Source organism: Serinus canaria, chromosome 2 (assembly GCF_022539315.1).
Source record: "Serinus canaria isolate serCan28SL12 chromosome 2, serCan2020, whole genome shotgun sequence".
In the NCBI taxonomy this organism is placed as follows: domain Eukaryota; kingdom Metazoa; phylum Chordata; class Aves; order Passeriformes; family Fringillidae; genus Serinus; species Serinus canaria.
Window position 1 is genome coordinate 90,839,670 of NC_066315.1, and position 22,837 is coordinate 90,862,506.

A 22,837-nucleotide genomic window follows, 5' to 3' on the forward strand; every position below is an offset into this window, starting at 1 on the left:
GAAGAGTAGAAAATTAAAGAGTGGAGCAAGCCTTGTTGAAGAAGAGGTCCATGAAAATATGGGGTACCCTAAATACAACACAGATGCTATCACAGCATGTAACATGTAAAGTTGATATAGGCAAGAAAGAAAAACTACTCCTTTCCAGTACAGAAAGAAGAAAAAAAAAGTGAAAAGAAGGCACTCATAGGCTCGTACATCTCTTTTACACCTGCATAGAGAAGAAAAATCAAAATATCGCAAACTGTGGAGAAACTGCTAGTTTACTGCAGTTTGTTTTATGACATTTGCCACAAGGCAGCCTTAATTATTACTTCCTCAGTAGAGAGGGTAAGTAAACAGTTTATCTGCTGTTTTAGTGTACCTGCCATAAAAGTGAATTGCTCTTTTTCCACCACTTCTGTGAAAAAGAACAGGGATGTATCTTTTGATTCACCAGAGGAATGCAACTTCTTTACAGGTTGCATGACTTGACTGTGAAGGCACCACATCAAAACAATGGTATTCCTGCAGTTCCAACACAATTTGTTTCATGTTCTGCTTCCTAGTTCATTGCAATTAAACAAATTAGTGTTTTCACACATATTTTTTAATGAGCATTTCAATATCTGATTTTTCAAAATAGCAACAAATATTATGGTAACAAGAAACTCAGAGAATGTAAATTTGGAACTAGCAGTTCTTTAGAAGATGTCACATGGTATAACCATTGTACAAAAATGTATCTTACTTGGGCCACGGTGTGATCGGGGCACCAGCTACGGACAAGGAGCAGTTTATGGAATTGATCCAGTAAGCTGTCATAACCATCAGGAATAGCAGATTTTTCAGGAGCTTCTTCGTCAAACCAGGCTTTCCAGGACTTCTCATTCTTAACAATTTGCACCAGAAGTTGGTTGAAAGGGTACAAGCTAGATAACTGCACGAGATTGAGCCATGTTGTGTCAAGGATCCACTTTTTTGGTTTTGGTTCCACAGAATTCATATCCAAGCTGGCACCTCCTGCAAAGTGAAGAGTATTATAGAGGAAAACAAACATTGTTAAACAGAAAAATGACAAGTAATAAAAAACACTGGTATTATATAATTCAGGGTGCAACATCTTAATGCAAACCAGGATACGGAGATGTAACCTTTGCATGGAGAAAACACTTAACAAAGACCTAACTGGAAAGCGGTCTCAGTTCCTCCCAAAGCTGATATCCCACTAATTTTTGTGCTGCTTCTACTCTGTCTGTAGAGCTGGAATAAAATGTGACCACCTAAAAGGATACTCAAGCCCGGTTCTTCAGAGCAGACGTATAATGGTGAGTGCAGCCTCCTTTCATCTGTGCTAAAGAATAAGAAAGCACATGGTGCATTCATTTCCAGGACTGCAACGTCAACAGCCTCTTAGCTCAACCAGCACTCAGCCTCATGCCCATTTGCACACCCAGCACAGCTGGGCCACAGCTGAACAGTCACTCAGTGTTTGCCAAACAAACTGAGATGTTTGGATGCCAAGCACCTCATTGTACTTGTCTTTGTACCAGATTGTGTTTATTTTATCTTGAGGACCTCAGCGAGGTCAACCCCCATCAAATTTTATAAATCTTACTCAGATTTTTCTGTGTCATTGTGTCTGAGTAGTGACATACAGTGGTGGCATAATGCAATGCAATATAAAAGTGTTTTACAACATGTAACAGGCTTCCAATTTTGTGTGTTGATACTTAAGCCTGGTACAGCATTCACATGCCTGCTCATCAGCCATCAAGAGAGCTTTGCTGATTGTCTGCAATCTCACAGACACAGATATGTGGCAACTTGAAAAAGATGCAGACAGTAGAGGCTATAACAAGTAATGGACTTATTTTTTCCCAATGTGAAATGTGAAACAGTTAAAATAGGCATTATTTTGATAACAAATAATCTATATTGCTCTTGTTTTGGAAAATTTGTCCCTTAATTCCTTCTTGGGCTGTATATGCATTCTTTCACAAGTTAAAAACAAGTAGATCCACAGGATATAACACATTGTTAGTGCAAGTACTGCAAAATCTGAATTTGGCAGTACACAGACATAGGTAAGCAGGAACATTTTCAGAGACATTACCTTTGATTAGTGTCTCAAACTCAGTGTGTGAAATTTTCTTGGCCTGCAAGTCAATCTTCAGTGCCAGAAGCAATGTGAACAGGAACCTGTGATTTTCATACAGCCCTCGAACTGTGTACTTGAAGACTTCGTAGGTGAGATGCTCGATTATATGAACCACCCTTTTTGCTGGAATTTGAGATTTCCGAGATCTTTCCACTGATAGGTCAAAAATGCCAAGGAACTGCCCTAAAGATGTTTGGTACATGACATTAACCAAGCTCATCTCCACAATTAGGAAATAAAGAATGCTACCACGACCTGCCGCGGGCCGATACTCTTCACGTGCAGTATTGATTTTCATCTCTGTCTCCATTGCTGTGTTTAATTTTTCACTGACCTTGAAATTAATGGAAAAGATCATGAAGATTAGGTTGTATTACTTGTGATTTATACTACATAAGCAAAAAGAAAAGGTCTTGATTAAGACCACAATAATATTTTTAGTTGTGCTTTGCTCCCCTCTGCCAGTGTTTCAACACAGACATTGTGTCTTCATGTGTTCCAACTCCTGTCACAATGGGAACTGATTCAAACCTACACCTGCAAAATATGCCTGGAATGTGAACAGTATCCAGGTAGCAGTTTAATTTTGCAATTTTTTTATGAATGAAAAATAAATGTTTCTACTATTTATTTGTTAAGAAGTCAGGTGTTATATAGTAGCAATGAATGGAAAAAATAAAACAGGAATGAAAAAATATACATACATCTTTATATATACTATCTTTAAATTAAATTTACAAATTTGTATTTATAAATACAAACTTATCTGCAGTGAATTCAACCTTCACCTCTTCTGCTGTTGTTTTAGTGATCCTTAAGACTTCTATCAGAGATTCATCTTCAACCAAAGAGCCTTCTGTACTGGTTAGACGGCAGAGCAGATTATCTTCAAGCTCCTGCATTTTCCTCTTGTTGGATGTCACTTGTTCCATCAATTTGATTCTTTCTGCTTCCAGTTCCTGTATTCAAGAAGTTTGCCATAGAATATTTAATGTCAATTAAAAGGAGGATTCCTTATAAAGACACAGAAAATGTGACTTCATGCATGCTAGAGTGGGAACTTTGTTGTCTTTTCCATAAAATACTGAAATATTACAAAATATTTCTGTACTAAAATAATTTATATACATGCTGAATATATACAGTAAAGTAATTTATAAGTATCCTGTATGTATTTGATTAATGAAGCATAAATGCTGGAGAATGAAAACACATCTGAATTACCAGGAAAATCTTCCTCATAGTACAGCACACAAACCACTAAAGATAGTTTCCAATGGCAAGTGATAAAAGCTACATTACATCGAGTACTTAAAATTAAATCAGATAAAGGCCTGAAAGAAGCTTTGTATGGCTGGATTTTACGTTGTGAGCAAAACTGACTGGATGACCTTTTCCATTTATAATTTCTACCATTCTGTGACTTTGAAAGATACAATCCTCTGCTGCTTATAAAACAGGAAATGTTACAATTATTATCTATGTCATATGGATTTTTTTGCCCTTTCTACAAGACGGACAATGACAAGGGGAAAAAGGCAGACAAGTCAACACAACACCAAGTGAAATGAGGCATCTGTACAGCACAGTCTGCACAGCTAAGGGATACTTTTGCTGGCTGTCTTTATTTAATCAATCCAATCAACCTTCCTATAAGAGAAGGATTGTTAATAATAACTTATCTATACCTGTGGCTTCAGTTTATTTTCATTTTTGTCAACATGTCAAGCTAGAGAAAAAGGAGATGTACAGAGTTATACAGTACAGGAGAGGTTCTCCTGTATTTCAAAGAAGTGACAAATTTCTTTATTTTTCAAATTCCTCACTTGGAAACCTGTTTGAAATATGTTCTAGGGCTACAGAGTGTAGCTCTCTGGATGCTACAAGTGACTGCACCCCAAAAGAGGGGAATGGCTTAAGCATCAGTAATTCAGCTTTTGACATTTACTCCTCTTTCTATACCATTAATGCAAAAAAATATTATTATTATTATACAATAGGAATTATACAAAAGGAATACTTCCACAAAACACTCAAAAATACATTTAACTGCATGCTTAAATTCCATATAAGGATGTGCTTTGTTTAAGCTCAGACACTTAACCTATACTATTTATAAGTCTGTAAAAGTATCTTTCAGAAAATTATCAGCAAATATACCAGAAGCAAGTTTTTGTTTCGCAAGGGAACTTCACAACCATACTTGTAACATAAATAATAGTTGTTCTGAACACAAACAGTGGCAGCAACTCCATTATCAAAGTACAAAAATATGCTGATTTTTTTCCTATATTTACGGGATCAACCTGTAAAGCTGAGAAGAATAAACACTTCTTTGATCATATTTCATTGATCACTGGAGCAATCTTTAAAAATGTCTTGGTTCCTTTAATCTATTACTTTAGCTAAGCGATCATAAAGTTGTCTCTTTGTAATAGAAAACCTGTTCTTCAGAAGCTCTGTTCATGCTGTGTCTTTTCTTTGAACTAATTTTTTCAGAATCCCATTGGTTCTGACTATCTGCACCACAACATTCACCTCTTACTGAGACAGAAGAGACAACAACCATGATGTCTTCATCTCTGCCAAAAGAAGTTTATTAAATGTTGACCAGCTGCAACCATGTCCCTGTGCAGCAAGTAGTGCCAATATTAACCAAGTTCCCTTGCAACTCCCTTCAGCTGATGTACAGAACTGGAGGAATATTTTTCAATGACTCTATTTTTGACCCAATGCAGTCTAGGTGTTGCTACATACATTCAATATGAATTCTCCAACAGTTCTGTCCAAGCAAAAAAAACAACACAGAGCAAGGGTATCTTGTGGGAAGAGGATTTTTATATGTAGGTCATGAGAAACCTATTTCTTTTCTTTAACTTCTATCTTGATTTAGACCTCTCCCTCCCTTCAGAGGTTAGTCAGGTTACTCCCATTCACTCCTGCTGATGCTGTTTGATTTTGCTTACAGAAACCTGCATCTACTGGAGCACAGATTAAAAGTTCTGCATCTAAAGCATTTGTCCCACCCTATTTTTCTCCAGTACCCGCTGTTACAGTCTTTCTGTTTTCCATGGAAGAATTCACAGGAAGTTTGTGCATTACAATCACTTTCCAGCCCCCATTTGTGACTGTCAGATTGAAGGAAGGGCACCTTAATTCCAGTCATTACTTCAGTAAAGGCTCATTTTGAGCAAAGTGGAAGGGTGTTGGCTGGAGAAAATGACAGCACCACTAAAGAACTCTGGTTAGGACATGCTTTGGGGAAGTCAAAGGAAGAATTAATTCCTCGAGGTAGGCAACTCCTCTCACATTAGCAAGCCAACCTGAGCTACTTACTGAAAGCAGCAGCTCTGCTAATGCAAACCTCAATTTTTTTCTCTCACCTGAGAGAGGATTTTCTTCCTTATATTAACTTCCACATAATCAATGCAAATTTTAGTAAGAATAGAGTCAAGTCAGGGTTCAAGGCTCCTTAAGAATCTTTTATCTCCTTGCACACTAGAGCCTGGCTGGCAAAAGTAGTTCAAGTTCATAAGCATTTTTTCATGTAATTCAAATTAATTTTTAAAAGGAATTTAGAAATATAAGAGATTTCTGACTGAACAAGAAGCCCTTTCCATATATGAAGGAATAAAGTTGTTTTATGTATGTCATGTGCATTCCAGTGATGTATTTTTAATGAATAATTTTCTTTCTTCTCTTTCCAAGGCCAGATCTTAAAATAAATGTTTAGGTTCACCCATTCAATTAAAAAACAGCTCCACATTGTATTTCAGCAAATGCACAGCCTTTAAACTTTCATTCACATTTTTGTTCTTGCATTTGATTTCAACCAAGTCACTGAATATGTATGCACTTCTGGTGCAGATACTGAACAAGCCTTCCCTCTATTCAAATACTGCAAGACTCCATACCTGCTTTTCTGTGAGGATGACACGGCCAAGGAGCTGATCTTCCAGCCCTTTCATAGTAACAGTAAAGTCAATCACGGTTGTTCTTGCACTAATTTCTGGAGTATAAACAGGATTAGCCACCTTTGTTGTCATATAGAGGGTAAACCCCTTCATCAGATCTACCTCCTTGTCACCTACTTTCACCTGAAAATAAAAAGCATTTCTCAGTTTTCAAAAGCTGAATTCAGAAAAACTGTTATTTTATCTGATGAAAAAAAAAATCTATGAACTCTTTTTTTATGTTTTCATTTACACTTTTTAAACTTTCTGATTAGGGGTAAAAAAGCCCCTCAAACAACGCCATGAACTCACTATACAATTTCCAACTGTTTTAAAGGTACAAATCATGTCAGTATTCAGACTACCCGATACCCAACATCTGTCCTGTTGGGTTTTAATTTCATGTCTACAATTCATCTTACTTTGTGTGCTGAACCAAATTTTATGAAATTTTTTTCCAAGATGTTATCTAGAGCAGGATCAAGCTCCTCTCCAATGTCTTCAATTAACAGAGGTCGGCCAAGGGACAAGCAGTCTTCTATGTGACTTCTGAAGAACTTGTGGCTCATAGCTGTAACCTAGGAAGATTGAGTCACCATTACAGACACATGCACTTGAAAGCACACAGAAAACAGCATAAAATCTATTGAAGCTTTAAAAATTGTGCTCATCCTGGATAAATATGCAAATGGCTACATTTTAGGGACCAAAACTTGCCTCTGCTGACATGAATGGAAGTTTTGCTTTCAGCTTAGGAGCATAGGAGATCATATTTCTTTATTGTCACTTATTTACTTTTTTATCTGCATATCTATCTAATGATTGCAATATCTTAATATCTCCTAAATAGAAATAGATTTATGCTTAGAACACTAATGTGAAGTATGGAAATGTTTATGGAGTTCAGAAAGGGAACCAGTGTTATATAGGAGGCCTGATCTGACATATGATGTTCAATTTCCAATTCAGTCCCACCAGTCTTAAAATTGCTAAAAGTCACACGGACTCCTTTTCATTTATTCAAATTTAATAGAATTAACATAATTCTTTTAGATGATAATTGAATAACCTTTCCAGGAATCTCCTAAATCATGGTTCTTGGGTGTTTTTTTAACCAGGAAAAAATTAGGATAGACATGTTTTTAAAATAAATCCTTGTCTTGCAGGCAAAGCTCTTTGAAAAAGGTATAATTAAAATATCTAGAGGCACATTACACAGAATTAAACCAGTATATTATTTAAAAATTAATACTCTGTTCCACCACTTTGCGCTTCTTGTTTGTTATCATGCAGACATATGTATATCCACCAAAAGAACATGTTCCCTACATTTTTTTTCAGATTCAGCTGAGGGATTAAGCTAGTGTCTGGATGACCAACAGCATAACACCAACAAGACCATAGCAAATTACAATATCCCAGCTGTATGCCATAATTTATACACTTGTATATTTAGAACCTTGATATAACTCTGTTCCCCCTGGACTTACTGGGGAGAACTCAGAACAGGAGATAAAAGTCTCCAAGAAGGTGGAGAATGAGATACAACCTTTTACTTCCCTCTTTGTTTCTCTTTCACTACAGCAAGCAATTAAAAGATTCATGATAAAAGTAGATAAGCTATAATACATCAGTCTTTTTTGTTCTGTTATTGATACCCTGATATAGGGTACAGGTTCTGTGTCAGTCTTGTTTTAGTTTCTGCATAAGTGTGTACCAATAAACATCAAATTTAAATTACACATGGCCAAAGCTTGATGACATAAATGACACACGCATTTTAAAGAATTGTAAACTAACTACTTACCTGAAGTCCATTATTCTTTTCCTTATTTTTGATCCAGATCTTTCCTTGACCTTGTGGATCAATCAGCAATGGATATCTAGATGCTTTTGTGACAATAATGCCATTTTGAATTGAAAGGTCATCATTTGGAAGACCCTGGAGGTTCCATTCACCCACTGTAGCATTGTCAACAAGCATACCAGTAAGGTTCAAGTTCTAATAGAAAATATGCAATTACAAAGTCAGTACCAGTAGCAAACATGCAAATACAAAATTAGTGCCAGTTACAGGACCTATACTAAAACATCTCCTGGATGGTTTTTCTTCTTATTCTAATCAGAATGTGTGATGGCGTGTATTTGGTAGTTGTTGCTTACTGTTTCTTTTCTTAAAAGTTCAGTGGCTCAAATACTACAGCTGAGAAGTAATGAAAGTGAATTCTGTTGAGGCTTTGATGTCCATCACAGACTGTCAGAAAAACTCTGAAGCCAGTTCAATATCTAATGACAAACTGATTTTTTGCCATTTTTAATAGCAAACACTTTTCCTGCCAGTTCAAGTGGAATTGTCATCTTGCTCACAAGATCTTCCACCTGCTGGAAAGTGCCTTCCAAGTACAGGATGGCTGTGGGAGACTGAGAGAAGAATGTGGAGATGTGGATATGGATCAGTAACCATGAACTATCATGAAAGATTATTGCTGCTAAGCTAAAACCCTTCACAGTTCACATATTCTCCTTAAGTCTGATTTGCACTTATCAATTAACTTGCTTTATTTTATTCACTCTAAAAAGTAACTGGCCTCTCAAAAAGGTGCATGTGAAGAAAAAGCCGCTGAAAATAGCAAACCAAACTCTCCAATTTAGAAAAGCACCTTAGTAAGGATTGAGAATTTTAAAAATACAAAAATTGAAGGTATTTCTTTATTTGCTCCTTACATTTTTCATTCAACAATTCCTACTTGTAGGCTTTATCTAGACATGTTTGAAATAAAGACATGAAAGAAGGAAAGCAAAAGCCTGTAAATCTTATGAAAATCACATAATTCAGCATCTGAAGCCTAAAGCAAAACTTCAAATGCTGTGAGAGTTGTGATACAATCATGAGACCTAATGATACCAGTGGCTGCAAGATGCCAAAGCTTTTTTACTCCTTTGATTTTTTTTCTTCTAAGATTATTGAAGGCTCACGATGAAGCAACACAAACCATCCTCAGGAGACAGAGAAATTTTAGGAATCAAGTTTCCATTTTTACAAAGGACAGAAAAGCATTTAATAGGCAAAATTTTCAGCAATTGGAACCTAAAACCATATTTAGCTCCTTAAGCAGATGAGTAGGATCTAAACAGCTTTGAACTTTTTCTTACCGACAGCAAGAAGTATCAGTCACCCTGCAACTCTGAAACTCAGCTAATTTAAGTGCCTAACTAAACAGATAAGTGGCTAATTTTAAACAGATCTTTGTACATTGTTATGCCTAAATGACTCATACGCCCACGGTCAGTTAGTCTGTGACAAAGTAAGGCAGATGTCAAGCCTTGTGCTTTCCTGCAGTGTGAAGTATCAAGAAAGCCCCATATGCTGCCTTTTGTGAGTACTTAACTCCCTGGGAAAAATCAAAACTCTCTTCAATACAGTATGATGGAAATCATAATTCTGCCTTTAACTGGAACTCTAAACAGAATGAGAAATACATTTTGAAACTCATTAACTATGGTATCCATCTAACTGAGACATCCTGGGGAGGAAGGGGAGAGCAACATAGAAACCATAAGAAAGTATTCCTCAAATTTTCAAGGATGCAGCCAAATAGTAGTGTGGTCAGAATACCCTCATGAAAGCAGAATTTTAATTCTTTATGTATTGCTTTCTAAGGACATTATATATCCAGTTTCTTATCTTTAAATGGTGAGAATCTGGACAGATACTCCCCAAAGTAAGTAGCTTTTAAGAACATTTTGTACACTGAACTTGGGAAAGAGCCACCCAGGGATGAGTGTATGTAGGATAAGTCCCATGCCACACTGGTTAAGAATATTGCCTGAAACTTGTATTGCTCCTGGTACTTTATTAATAAATCCGTCTTGGCCTTACATATTTTTTATCATCAGCAGCTTTCAGAGAGCTTTACTAGGTGGGTCAGAGTCATTCATCTTTTAAGTCATAGCATAAATTAGGCTGGATTGCAAGTTTCCCTCTCTCAAGTCAAGGTTAATCAGCATTACAAGAATTATGCTAACCTAACATTAAAAATAATAAAAAAGATATTCAAAAGTAACTTCTGTGACGTGAGCAAACCCCTCATGGAAAAGAGGTCTCCTTGATAGAGGTTTTAAGTGCTAAATCCCAAGAACACTGAATAGAAGATGCATATCTCCCTTTAGCTGTTTCACAATGATACAGATGTACACAGGTTGCTCAGTAGCTCATAGCATTTTTCAGCAGCAACTGCTTTGTCAAAATCTTTGACAGCTGAAAACAGGAAATGTTTGAGCTTAATGCCTCAACTCCTGTGCTGAGAGGAAGAGAGAGTCCCTGAACTAATTCTCCAGCCTTTACTGCTGAAAGAAAATGTACACAGGTACTCACAAAACCAAGTGGAAGACACCATAGATTACCCAGAAAGACAGCTTTGATTACTATGGCCTAAATTCTGCCTTCAGTAGGAATATGTCTTCCAGGTACAGGGAAGATTATTAGACAGACCTCCTAAAAGTCATGGAATAGGAGCCAGGCTGCTGCTGGCCATGAGCAAAGCCTCTGCACCAGAACATCTGCCAGGTCTGGCACTCCTGAGGGGGGTAAGGGTAAAAGCAAAGGACAAGATTCATGCAAGGTATCCTGCCCTGTCTCATAGTCCCAGCATGCAGGTTGCTCACCTTAATAAAGGCAGAATATGAAGTGGCAGGAAACAGAAACTGAATATGGGACTGTAGCTCCAACTGCATTTTGGGCAACCTCTGCCTGCACAGACACAGGCCAGGGAAGGAGATACTGCAACATCAGCTCACTGAAACAGCCTCACTGGTGACAAAGGTGCATGGATTTAAAAGCTAACACTGGAGCAAGCCATGCAAAATGCTTTCTACAAGACACTTCAAATTAAACAAAATTAAATGTTGTGGGTACACAGCAGAAGGCATGACAGAAGGGTATATACTGGTAACACACAGAAGTGCAAAGGTGATGTCTCCTCTTATGAAAAGATGAGTGTATTCTAAGCTGATAAGTTTTACTTTGTCTCCTGTATTCTGCTATTTCTCCCAGGGCAGCTCATCTCAGACAGTATTTCTCTCTCAGATTTGCCAGAGCAGTGTCCTACATACCAATTGTGAAATGCCTGACAGTGTAAAGAGGAATTTAAAACATATTGGATTAGAACCTCTGTCAACTGTTCAGATTTTTTATTTATTAAAAATTTGATTGAATGTGACAGCCTGTATATAATTTTCCAATTATGTACTTTTCTGGAATGACATGCTCTGTATATAATTTTTCAGCAAGGCAAAGAATAAGGTCAGAACAAAACACGAACACTTACTTTACTGTATGGAATCTTGCTAATGTCCATCTCTTTCCTCCACAATTGGAGTAGGAAATTCCTGTACTCCTGGTTGAAAGGTCCAGAATAAGAGAGAAATCCAGTGGCCAGAAGAACATTCCCCACCAAATTAATAATTTGATTTTGAAAGCTTTTGCTGCTTGCTGTCCAACGAAGCTTTATGTAAAATATTAAAAAGAAGTTAGCTTAACAGACACAAAACTAACAAAAACATCTAACTTAAAAACTTATCTCTTTCTGTTAAGTAATTTTTCTTCAAAACAGGAGTATTTTTTGCTTTAAATCATTTTTTTCAGAAGTAGAGTTTTGCTTGGAAGTGATGGCAACCACCTGACCAAGTGGAGAAAAAGCATCTTTGGGAACAGGCTGGTCAAACTGGTAAGAAGAGCTTTAAGGGAGGAATGAAGTGTCAGGCAGAGGAGGGCCAATAGTCACGTGAGGAAGTGGAGGACAGGCCTGGCAAACAAAATGTGTGGGGTGAAATAAACTGTAGGGACCTTGTAATGAACAAAACTGGGCCAATGGAGGACCACCCTAAGGATAACCATAAAAACAAAGTGTCCACCAGACAGAATGGTGGGGACTGCTTTCATACTGCTTATTATCACAGCTGGCACCTCTCTGAAGTGTTTCTACATGGATGTGCACAGCATGGAGAACAAAAGAGGACTCTCCACGTGGTTGCAGCATCATGATATGATGAGGGTCATGGGAACGTGGTGGAAAGACATCCACTACTGGAGAGCTGCATCAGCTGTCTATGGGCTTGTTAGGAAGGACAGGTTGGGATAGTGAGAAGAGGGGTTTTCTTTCATGTGAGAGGGCAGTGGAATGCATGTGGTCAGTATGGGAGATTCGAGGATGAACAACATGCCAGTTGGGAGCTTATGGGTTAGCATCAGAGGGAAGATCAGCATGGGAGATGTGTTTGTCTGTCACAGACAATGTGATTAACAAGAAGTAGATGAGGGGAAGAAACCTTGCATCCACAGGCCTTGATCTACATGGGGAACTTCAGCAACCCAATATCTGAAGGGACAACACAGAAAGACACAAGCAATCCTTGAGGCTTTAAGGAAGGCATTGACAAAAGTTCTCAACACAATCGAGTGAGGATTTAATGAGGGAAAGGCAGTTTGCTTAATGTCAGACTTGCAGATAAAGAACTAATCAGGGATCTAAAATTTGGGGGCAGCCTTGGCTGAGATTGTTTAGACTTGAACACAGAGAGTGCAGGGGAATTTGTACACATGTACTTATGTGCACAAATACATGATGGGAAGGTGCAAAGAGGAACTTCGGTACTTTGGAAACTGGTACATTGTGAAATGACAAGGGGCAATGGACACAAATTGGAATATAAGATATTTAAATTCAACAGACAAAAATCCCTCTCTTTCAGAGAGAGTGGTCAAAAACTGAAATAGGTTGACAAGGGAAGTGGTGGAATCCTGGAAGATATTCAAATCCCAACCAAAAAATGCCCTGAGCCTTCAGTAGGGGGGAAGGAGGGATGTGTGTTTTGTATTAGATGGTCTCCAGGGGTCCCTTCCAATCTCAATTATTCCATGAGGCTGCAATTTTATAAGTATTATTTTTCATATGCTAGAAAAAATTCAAATAATTAATTGATATTTTGCTTATTAATTTCTTTCCAGATTTCTGTTCCCTTTACAATCACTCCGCATCCAATCTTGGTCAGGACCTGCATGTTTCAAGTTTAAAAAACATACCTTTAACCCAGTGTCAGTTTTGCCTAATCCTCCAAGTGCCATACAGAGTCTTTAATTGTTTTTGTCTGAATTTTCAAAAGTAGAGTGGAATAACAGCTCCTACAAAACTTCATAAAACCCACAATAAGTCACTATAATTCCCTATTTTTGCCTTGCTCTTAAATTTAGAAATTCACTGAAAAAATACGAAAAAGCATCTAAGATTTTTGACTGATGTAATTTGAAGGGCAGCAATGCAAAGATATGCTGAGGTGCTGGCTTCACAGGACACAATGGTTGAAGTCAGAACTCTCATAAATTTTGACTTTGTGTGAAATCAATGAAGGAATTAACAAAGCAAATAAGAAGAGGGAGGAAAAGAGTATCCTGCTTCCTCTGAAAACCTTCAGGCTGAAGCCAAAAAGATCTGCATAGGAAGGGTGAATTTCAAGCTCAGTGCAGAGGATAACAATTAGCCCATAATTCTGTAAAAGGCTCCAGTAGAAACCTAAGCTTCAATTATAATTCAGGAAATTAGTCAAGCTTCAAATTTGTATTCTTGTATACTTGGTGAGAAAAAGAGAGTAATCCTTCTTATAAATATTTTAGGGCAATTATTTAGGTTAAGCATAATTCCTCTTAAAAAAGCTAAAAGGAATTTGGCTCCTTGGCTTTAAATCTGAACTTTATCCTCATATGAATCATACGTTATAACATAAATCTTCAGGCAGAAGAATTAACAAGAAATTGCTTTACTTTTTTAGACACACTAACATCAAGGAAAACAACCATACATATAACTAAAAAAAGTGTCCTGTGATATCAAGATGTCACCACGCCTTGAGTTTGCTGAGCACTGCTGTGATCATTACGGAGCATTCTCAAACTGCACAGCTACTTTGTGCTGGAAACCTGCACATGTGTGCTAATACCTTTTCTCCCCCTAATCCTTCAATCAGAGCTGAGGCATTGTTCATCTTCCTTCTGCAAGCCTCAGCATCATCGAGCAAGGCCTGCTTCTCTTTCACAGCAGTGTCATACATGGCTTGTACTTCATCCAGCTCCATTTGCTTCTCGTCCAGCTGATTTTGTGCACTATTCAGCTCCATTTGGGCAGCTGCAAGTCTTGCTTCCTGCAAAGCTAAATTTGCCTACAGATATTTAAAAGTAAAGAGTAGTTAATACCTATTTTTTGACAGAAGCAAATGACATTCATTTAATGGCACATACTGTACTGTGCTGGTTACTTTTAAAACTATTACATGTTCTAAGATGACAGAAGTTTTTTCTTTTTACTTCTGGATAAGAAGCATAGCATTAAAATTATTCAAGTTAATCTTAAGATATTTAATAATATTTTCAGAATGGTCTATTGATCATGCAATGACCAATGATTTCAAATCACAATACACTTGAAATAGCGGCATACTAGATATATGAGGCAATATACTATGGGTTGCCTTATATAAATGCCTCCTGTAATATATTCTCCATGCAAAAGAAATTTAATACTGTCTTCATTAATTATAAAATAATAAAAATTACAACATACACTACTCTTCTGCTTTCTTTTTCCATCAATTACCTCTACAACAAAAATATAACAAATGTATTTTTTGCTCCTCTGGAAAGTAAAACTCCAGAGACTTTTTTCACATTTCTCTATAAATTTGCATGATGACTTACCAGTCATTTAAATGTGGCCTTTTAACTTTTATATTCCTAACAGGGTTGAAAAAATATTCTGTGAATTTAGAAAGTATTTCCATATACATTTGCAAAGGATTAGAGCCTAACAAATTTCTTATGAAATTCACACTTACAGATAAAGGTTGCTTTCATTTACTCTGAATATTTAAAAAAGCTTGTTTAAATATCATGTCTCTTATTTCTGTTTTTTTTTTCTTCTATAAGAGTTATGAAGACGGAAACCAAGAATCTGTAAAACCTGTTTTATTAGGAATATGAAATTTGACACTTGCATTACATCACATCAGAAAAGTAGCAGTAAAAGGCATCTCTCTTAAGGGATAACTCCTAATCAACAGCATAACCATGGGTTGGGGTCTGGTCTATCTCAAAAGAGTGGTTTGTGAGCAGGGAATTAGAGAAGCATATCTGTACTAATCAATGAAGTAGGTTACTAATGTCTGTGTACATGTATGTTGCATACATGTGTATTGCCTACAGGTACATCACATGTATCTCTGCCCATCTATATTAGCAATCTAGGTATTTGCAGACAGTATATGCTAGAGAATCGCACTGCCAGTAAAATTTCATCTACTGTAGCCACCTGCTATGTTGACAGATCCCAGAGACAAAAACATATTTTGGAATCCAGATGAACCAGTAAAATGTCTGCTCATAAAATTTCCATCATGCAAGAATGCTGAAATATTTTTACTTCACTGTTTATCAAAAAACACATTAAAGAGCATCACCTAGAAGTAAGCACGGCTCAATCAGTGAGTTTTGATTAAATCCAGCTAAGCAGATTTCAGATCAACTGCTAATATATTTTAGTGAATCTTGGACCATTGGGCAAAGTTCCAACAGCAAAGGAGTTTTTAGCAGGTGGCATAGTATTACTGTCCCCCCCTGCACGAGGGGAAAGGGTGAGGTACAAGAGAGAGAGTGAGAGAGAGAGAGATAGTGCAGGGTTCCTTCTGCATCTGAATAAGAAAGGCCTGACAACAACTGGCTTAATAAGACAACTTCCTTTAAAAAAGTCATAAGAAGAAGACAGACAGTGAGTAAACTTTATATCCCCTCAAATGCTGGACACCCCACATTCATGCAGCATCAGAGAGCCAGGATATTTTTGCCCATGGCATCCTATGCAGAGCAAATCCTGTCCATGAAGAGAAAACTTTTTCTTTTGGCCATTCAAACTATCTTAAACCCCTCTTATTATTCTGTCTTATTAAAGCAGATGCCTCATTTAGCCATCTGTTGTCAGGTCTTTCTTCCTGAGATCCAACAGGAGCCCTGCACCAACCCTCTTCTACCTCCTTCCACCACCTTCCCTACTGCAGAGCATTCTCATATCCTTAAATTCTCTGAGGGCTAAAAATGGGAGTCGAAGGATAATATGACATATTGTTTCAGTCCCAGCTGACAAATACTGAGCTTATACAGGAAACAAGATCCTTGGAGGGCTGTGAATAACAGCCTTGGCAGAACAGCTGGAACAACAGAGAACTTACACCTGGTTGTGTGCATTCATATAACACCTTGACATTTATCACAGCAGGATGTGAACTTCAATGCAAAAGGATGGGCATGTGAATTCCCAATACATATGAGCAATGATGCCTTGTAAATATGAAAAGCAGGTCCCTGTGCAGCAATAAACTACCCAGAAAAGTGCAAAAGATGGATGAAACAAACTTCCCCATTCTTAAAAACTCTTAAAAGGCTATCAGCTTTGAAGATGTAGGGACAGCATAAAAATATTTCAGATGAGTACAAAAAAAAATAGTATATTGTATTCTAACATGAAAAGAATCCCTAAACTTATTTACACAAGATTTTACAGATTTTCTGGAAGATAACCTATAGTAAGAAACTATTTTACAGACAATTTAATCAGAGTTCTCAGCTGTTTTCAGGGCAATCATAACAACGTGTAAGACATTATAATATTAGTTTGATTTATAGGCTGCTTGATCATATGTGATGAACAATGGTTGGTGGCATGAGAACTGACAGCTTACATATCAGGATGACCAACCTATGTGATTCCCAAAGGCAGAAAGACTACTTGGCTCAGATGAGCCTTTGAAATCATCACTATTTGCTTTCCCCCGGTTGTTTTTTTTTTTCCCCAAACTAAAGTTTTCAAAATTTCACGGGTACAAACACAGCTTTTGTATTGACATCAGTGTTAGGTTGGCTGGCAGCCTCCTGTATAGAACTCTGCCATCAGAGCAGGAGGCAAGTTTTGCTGCCAAAGAGAATCTTCTGCACAAGAAGACTATTACAGCTGCAATCAGCTCCATACAAACATTTCCAGCCAATATTAGGCAGGAAGGAAACATGTTTCCCAACCACTATGAACCACTGTAGCCTTTCTAATTTTAGTGGCATTGCCCTGTGAACAAGCTTCACACCCTTCATTTCATCCCTCTGCATCACCCAGCAGAGCAGGATACACAATTTGCTCCAGCTGGATGCACTGTGAAAGGCTGAATAAATGAATTTTATGCAGATGAATCATGAGGATTTAAGACATGAGGTCCACACTCTGATCTGTGCTCCTGGAGAAGTGGTGCTACCCTGGAACATGACTGGGCTCGTGTGAGAGCAGCAGCTTCAGCCTTTCTTTGCCTTTGGCATTGTGGAACCAGACAGACAATGCTCCCAGCTCCTGCTCCAGCCAGTGCTGCTACTGCCCTCTGCATCTGCCTGCATGGGGCAGGTACAGACAGCACCTGTGCCAGCAAGGGCCTCAGCCTCAAGAGTTTAGCAGCTGTTTTGCCTTCTTCCAAGCTGCCCTCAGAGAGGACTTCATAGCAGGTGGTGAGATGAGTCTGCCCCTCTTATCATTTTTGCATTGCACACAAAACCAGAAGAAATAAACATCATTACAGTCACAGCTCTACTCTTAAGTGAAACATGCCCAGGACCTTTCTCTGACCAGCATAAAATAACTCACATTAAACTCTCTCACCCTCTAAAACACTATAACTACATGTTGGCAGCCTTGTGGGAATGGCTCTTGGACCAGGCTAGAACCTGAAAGGTGCCCAGAGACTACTGAAAAATGCTGTTTAGCAAAGACCAAATCACACTAGGGATCATTATAAAAAATTTCCAGTGTAAATTATCACTTTTCAGTGCCTAGAAACATTCACTAGTACTGTTTAATTTATTAGTATTGACATAGACACTAAGTTTGCTGCTGATCCATTGCAAACTCAGTTTTGCAAAGTACCAAGTATATCTGACCCTGATCCAAGGAAGTAGTTCAATAAAAATGAATTCTCCAACAGAAAGAAACCTCACACCATTTAATGCTATTCCTGATCTTGGATGGAATGCCCAGAACAACCCCAAATCACTCTGAAGAGCAACTGCTGCTCAGTAAATTGAGGAAATGTTACAGGAGAATCCCATTAGGAAATAAAAAGCATCCAAAACTATAGAGTTCTTTATAAGCAAGGATGATTTGGAGCTTTCCTAGCACTTCTCTTGTTAAGGAATTTCAGTTTTCAAAGCCAGCTGTTCTTACAGTCCATTGAGCACTTACTGCTGCTGGACTAGATCAGAAGGCTTCTTGGACTCTGTCACTCTGCTCCTGACCTTCTGGGGATGAGATAAGTGCTCATCTTTGTCTTTTGCTTCAGTCCTGTTCTGGGCACATGGCATCTGACTGAAGACTCTTCATGGACATGCTGTCTCAAAACTGCCTCCATCCCAGATTACTGCAGATTTTTCCTATAGACACTTCATTGGTTTTGAACCAACCTTCACAGAGACTCAACATCATGATACACTTGTATCCACCAAAGATTGTAAAAAAGGCAAAGGCATACACAGTTTTGTGGACATTCCAAAGCCAGTGTTTTTACCTCACCAATACAAATTTTAAAAAATAAATATACACCTGCACATATATATATACACGTATGTACACATGCAAACAGATCCAGACAAGAGTGACATTAATAAAATCTTGGCCTCACTTTCTTTGAGATCAAATTAACCTTTGAAATAAACAGAAATCATATCTCTTATCTGTTTTTCACTTTCTGTACTAGCTAGTGAAGGACTTTCCATATTTTCTGTTCAGTTACATGTCTTGACCTCACTGTTTTGTTAAGTGACCTAATCCTTCCCTTCATCCCCCCAAAATACCAAAGTATATTCTTTCCTTTTACAGTTATTGTGGGCCTTGGATTTAGACTTGCTTGCTTGTTTTCCTGCCCAGTGGGCATCACCTTGTCAAGGACACGCTTATTTAAATGGGCAACTATCAAATTTCAACACTCCTTCACTATTACCTCTTCTTCAGGTGCGATGTTTCCTTTCATTGCTTGCTGTGGATTTTAGTTCAGCATGGAGACAAATGAAAGTAGAAAAGGCAATAAAGTCTCATACGTAAAACTGAGTGTGACAGGGAGAATCCTCAATATCAAACAGAATTTATAAACTGTAAACAGACTTCCCTTGATCACTATAACAGCCTAAGGAGAACTTAATTAAAGCCACTGCAGACATCCCTATGGGAAATTATACTCCTATACACAGTATTTTAATTGGAGGCTAACAGTATCACAGCAAAAGTCAGGGCTTCTCCAGTCTGCTCTTATATTCTTCAAATAATGGATAAGGAGCAGATGGTGTTTCAAAATTCTCAGGTTAATGCAGCAGGCTGGTTTACTAGATATCAATCTGGGGAGGAACAGCTCATCCTCCTGCTTGACCCTTGCAATGACCCTTGGGCTGCAGGTAACTTATCTCAAGTATGCTAGTATCCATTCCTAGGAACCAGATATTTTTGCACACAAAGTATATAAGTTAGAAAATATAAGTTTTTGCACACTAAAAAATATATCATATAACATCTATCATCTATCAATCATCTATCATCTATCATCTATCATCTATATAATTTTGCACACTAAATATATACATTATTAATATATATTTTTTGCACAATAAATTATATATTTCTATATAAAAATAAATAATTTTGCACTCTAAAACATAAGTCGCTATTAATTAGTTTTCACAGGCTGTCATCGTTAAGATAAATGAGGCAATGAGTCTCACTTAAGATGCAATTTAAAAATATATTGAATCTATTTTGCAGGTGTTGAAGGGGATTTATATCCTCTAACAGCAGTTAGAATAACACAGCTTGATTAATTCATTCAGTAAACCTGCTTTTAGCACTGGATGGATTAGCCTGGGCTAGTACTTTATGCAGTTTAATTGTACGTTTATATTCAATTATTTTCTTAGCATCACTACACTGCTTTCTGCAATATCTCCTGCATACTTTACATTCTTCCTCCCTCCCTCTATCATCTTCAGATTTTAAAATACTTTTGACTGTTGCTGAACTTGACAATAGGCACCACTTTGCCAAGATATGTATGTTTCATCTTTTATCAGCTACAGTGTGACAAGAATGAACACAAAGCTAAATTTATATGTAATCCTAAATCATATATATTCAAATAAAAACTACAAGAGCACGTTTTCAGCTTTCAGAGTTGCATTTGCATATAAAGCCACTATTTCCCCAAGGTCTTGCTCCCTTTTATAGCTCCCAATAGTAACATTTCAAATTCTGTTTTCATTAGTGAACATCCCATTATTTGAAAAGGAAATAGCTAGTTATATATCATGAAAATACAGCATTCTCTTGAGTTACTTGAATAAAAAAGAATATGCTTTTAACATATTTGAATCAGATCTGTCTAGGTATGCTACAAGATTATGCTGAGTTTTGACTGTACCATTGATACAGTGGCTTATTCAATAAGAAACCAAACACGAGTGCAGTGGAAGCATAATGGATTGGATGCATTTCTTCAGAAAAGAGCCATAAAACTCACTGCAAGAGCAATGACTATAAATCATTATTTAAATATGCAAAGACCCTTATTTTCAATGTGCTCACAAATGGAACATTTCCAAGACAATAAAGCTGTCTGCAGGAATTCACACAACAGTGGCCGATCCCTTTCTACTTCAGTTCAATGTTTCAACAGAATTCTCTACCTCACAGCTACTTTATTACATATGTACACTTGCACGTAGCAGTTTGAAACTCCAAAATATTTTTAGGGGGATGAATTCCAGCTAAATTCCTTAAAGAATCTTTCTGTGCCAAGACTCCAAGACTGGTCTCTCCTCTCCCAGATTCTATCATGACCACAATGAGTAGGTTCCTTCCTGGGCCAGTAGGACTGAGGAGTTTTGTTGGAGCCATAGTGCCTGGCACTCACTCTGAGGGCAGAGAAGGTATCACTATCTCCCATGCACAGCAAGACAGGCTCTATAAAGAACCAACTGAATGCTTACTGTGTTCACACAACTTAAAGCTGTACCACAGGGTAGTTGTGTGTAAGGGGAAAAAGTTGCCAGGACATATTAAACCTCTGTGTGCTTGACTTAACTGTGTGTGAAGAAACAAGAATCTCTTTTTTAGACAAAATAACATGACATTTTTTTCCACTTGACTATATTAATCTCTCGAAAAAATAAAATTATCAATATGAAATACCTTAAGAGGAAGAACTTCTTTATTAATACCATAGAAGTAAGCCATTGCTTGTGTCCATGAGCAAAGACCTGCTACATTTCCACACACTTTTTTAGCAGTCTCAAGATTATAATCCTCCATATCCAAATAGGGCTCTAAAAGCTCCACAGTTTCTTCTGTAATTGAGTCCTTGTCAATGAAAAAGAAAAAAAATGTTTTTTAAAATGGGTTTTTGAATAAGGTCTGCTTCACAGAAATTTTTCTTTTTAAAACCATAGGGTACCACTTCTTACAGAATAAATCAACAAAGCAACACTGTTGCCTTTCACTCTTATAAAGGACAGATTAGCAGTTTTTCTGTACCCGTGAAAATAACTCCTACTTCTATTGCAACAGATTGACTTGAGTTGGCATTTAATATCCCTATCTGACAAATAAGCTTTACAGATGTTCCTAGTGCTCATAGCTCCATGACAATGGAGCTGTTCTAAGTTATAGCTGCTACAACACTGCACCTTCTTCTCTTTCCCCCTCAACCAGATGTCTTTGCCCCGTCTTTAATACCCTCACCAACACTCAGTGATCTAGTCTGGAAACTGTTCTGGCAGAAATATAAGTCAGAAAACTACTGAATAATTTTCTTCTAGTCTGGTTCCATAAACAACCTCACCATGGCATCAGACAGGCACTGGTGTGAGCACAGCTAAAGGAACCAAACATTTAGGTTTCAGAAGAAAAAGGGTGAAACTGCAAAGCACTGTCTTCACTTCACTGAAGATAACCCTTTTCCTTAAGAGCAAAATAATTTTTTTCAGCTCTTATTCTAATCCCAGGGCTTTTTCCCCCCTTTCACAATCTGCTGAGAATATGAAAAGCCAGATCTTTGATGATGGCGGTTAATCTATAATTATGTAAGTGTCAGAAGAAAATGGAATTCACCTCCTAGAGCAAGGTAGAAAGTAGAAGAGCTTATACAGGCTAAAAATGACTGCTTAACAATAGATATGTTAAGAATCTTCCCTTTTTTTGGCAATGTATTAATGCCTTTCTTTTAATGCATCTAAAAATCATTCACCATTCATACTGTCAAGCAATTTATCCTTTTCTTGTTTTTCTGCACAGCAGAAAACTCTGCCTTGTACTTATCTGATCCTTAGCTACTGTAAAAAAAAAAAAATTCACTATATTACTCCCAAGATCAGACATGGTGATGTTTTCACTGTGATTGTTTGCTAAAATGTAAAATAGTGCTGGACAAAAATTTTGACATTTTTATTCTCCTACTCAAAATAATGAGCTAAAAATCTGGCAAAGGTGAAGCAAAGATCAATCAGCAGTGGCCTAAATCTCTGCTCAAAAGCTTGGAAAATGTCAAGCTTTTCCTTTTAAGTAATTAATTTTGAACTCAATTAACTTCTTCATCCACGAATTTTCATTGCCTAAAAAAATATTAGGAAAGAACA

General features: G+C 37.3%; 1 protein-coding gene across 1 annotated transcript in view; it reads right to left on the reverse strand.

Moving 5' to 3' along the window:
- Positions 1 to 22,837, reverse strand: part of LOC103815655 (dynein axonemal heavy chain 5-like) — a 148,880-nt gene that overhangs the window by 36,660 nt on the left and 89,383 nt on the right. The window contains exons 59-67 of the mRNA XM_030238620.2: positions 21,396 to 21,563; positions 14,086 to 14,304; positions 11,421 to 11,597; positions 7,901 to 8,095; positions 6,516 to 6,671; positions 6,055 to 6,237; positions 2,929 to 3,099; positions 2,096 to 2,474; positions 731 to 1,002 (exon numbers count right to left, since the gene is read on the reverse strand). Coding sequence (XP_030094480.2) covers positions 731 to 1,002; positions 2,096 to 2,474; positions 2,929 to 3,099; positions 6,055 to 6,237; positions 6,516 to 6,671; positions 7,901 to 8,095; positions 11,421 to 11,597; positions 14,086 to 14,304; positions 21,396 to 21,563 — 1,920 coding nt within the window. The remainder of the gene's footprint in view (positions 1 to 730; positions 1,003 to 2,095; positions 2,475 to 2,928; positions 3,100 to 6,054; positions 6,238 to 6,515; positions 6,672 to 7,900; positions 8,096 to 11,420; positions 11,598 to 14,085; positions 14,305 to 21,395; positions 21,564 to 22,837) is intronic.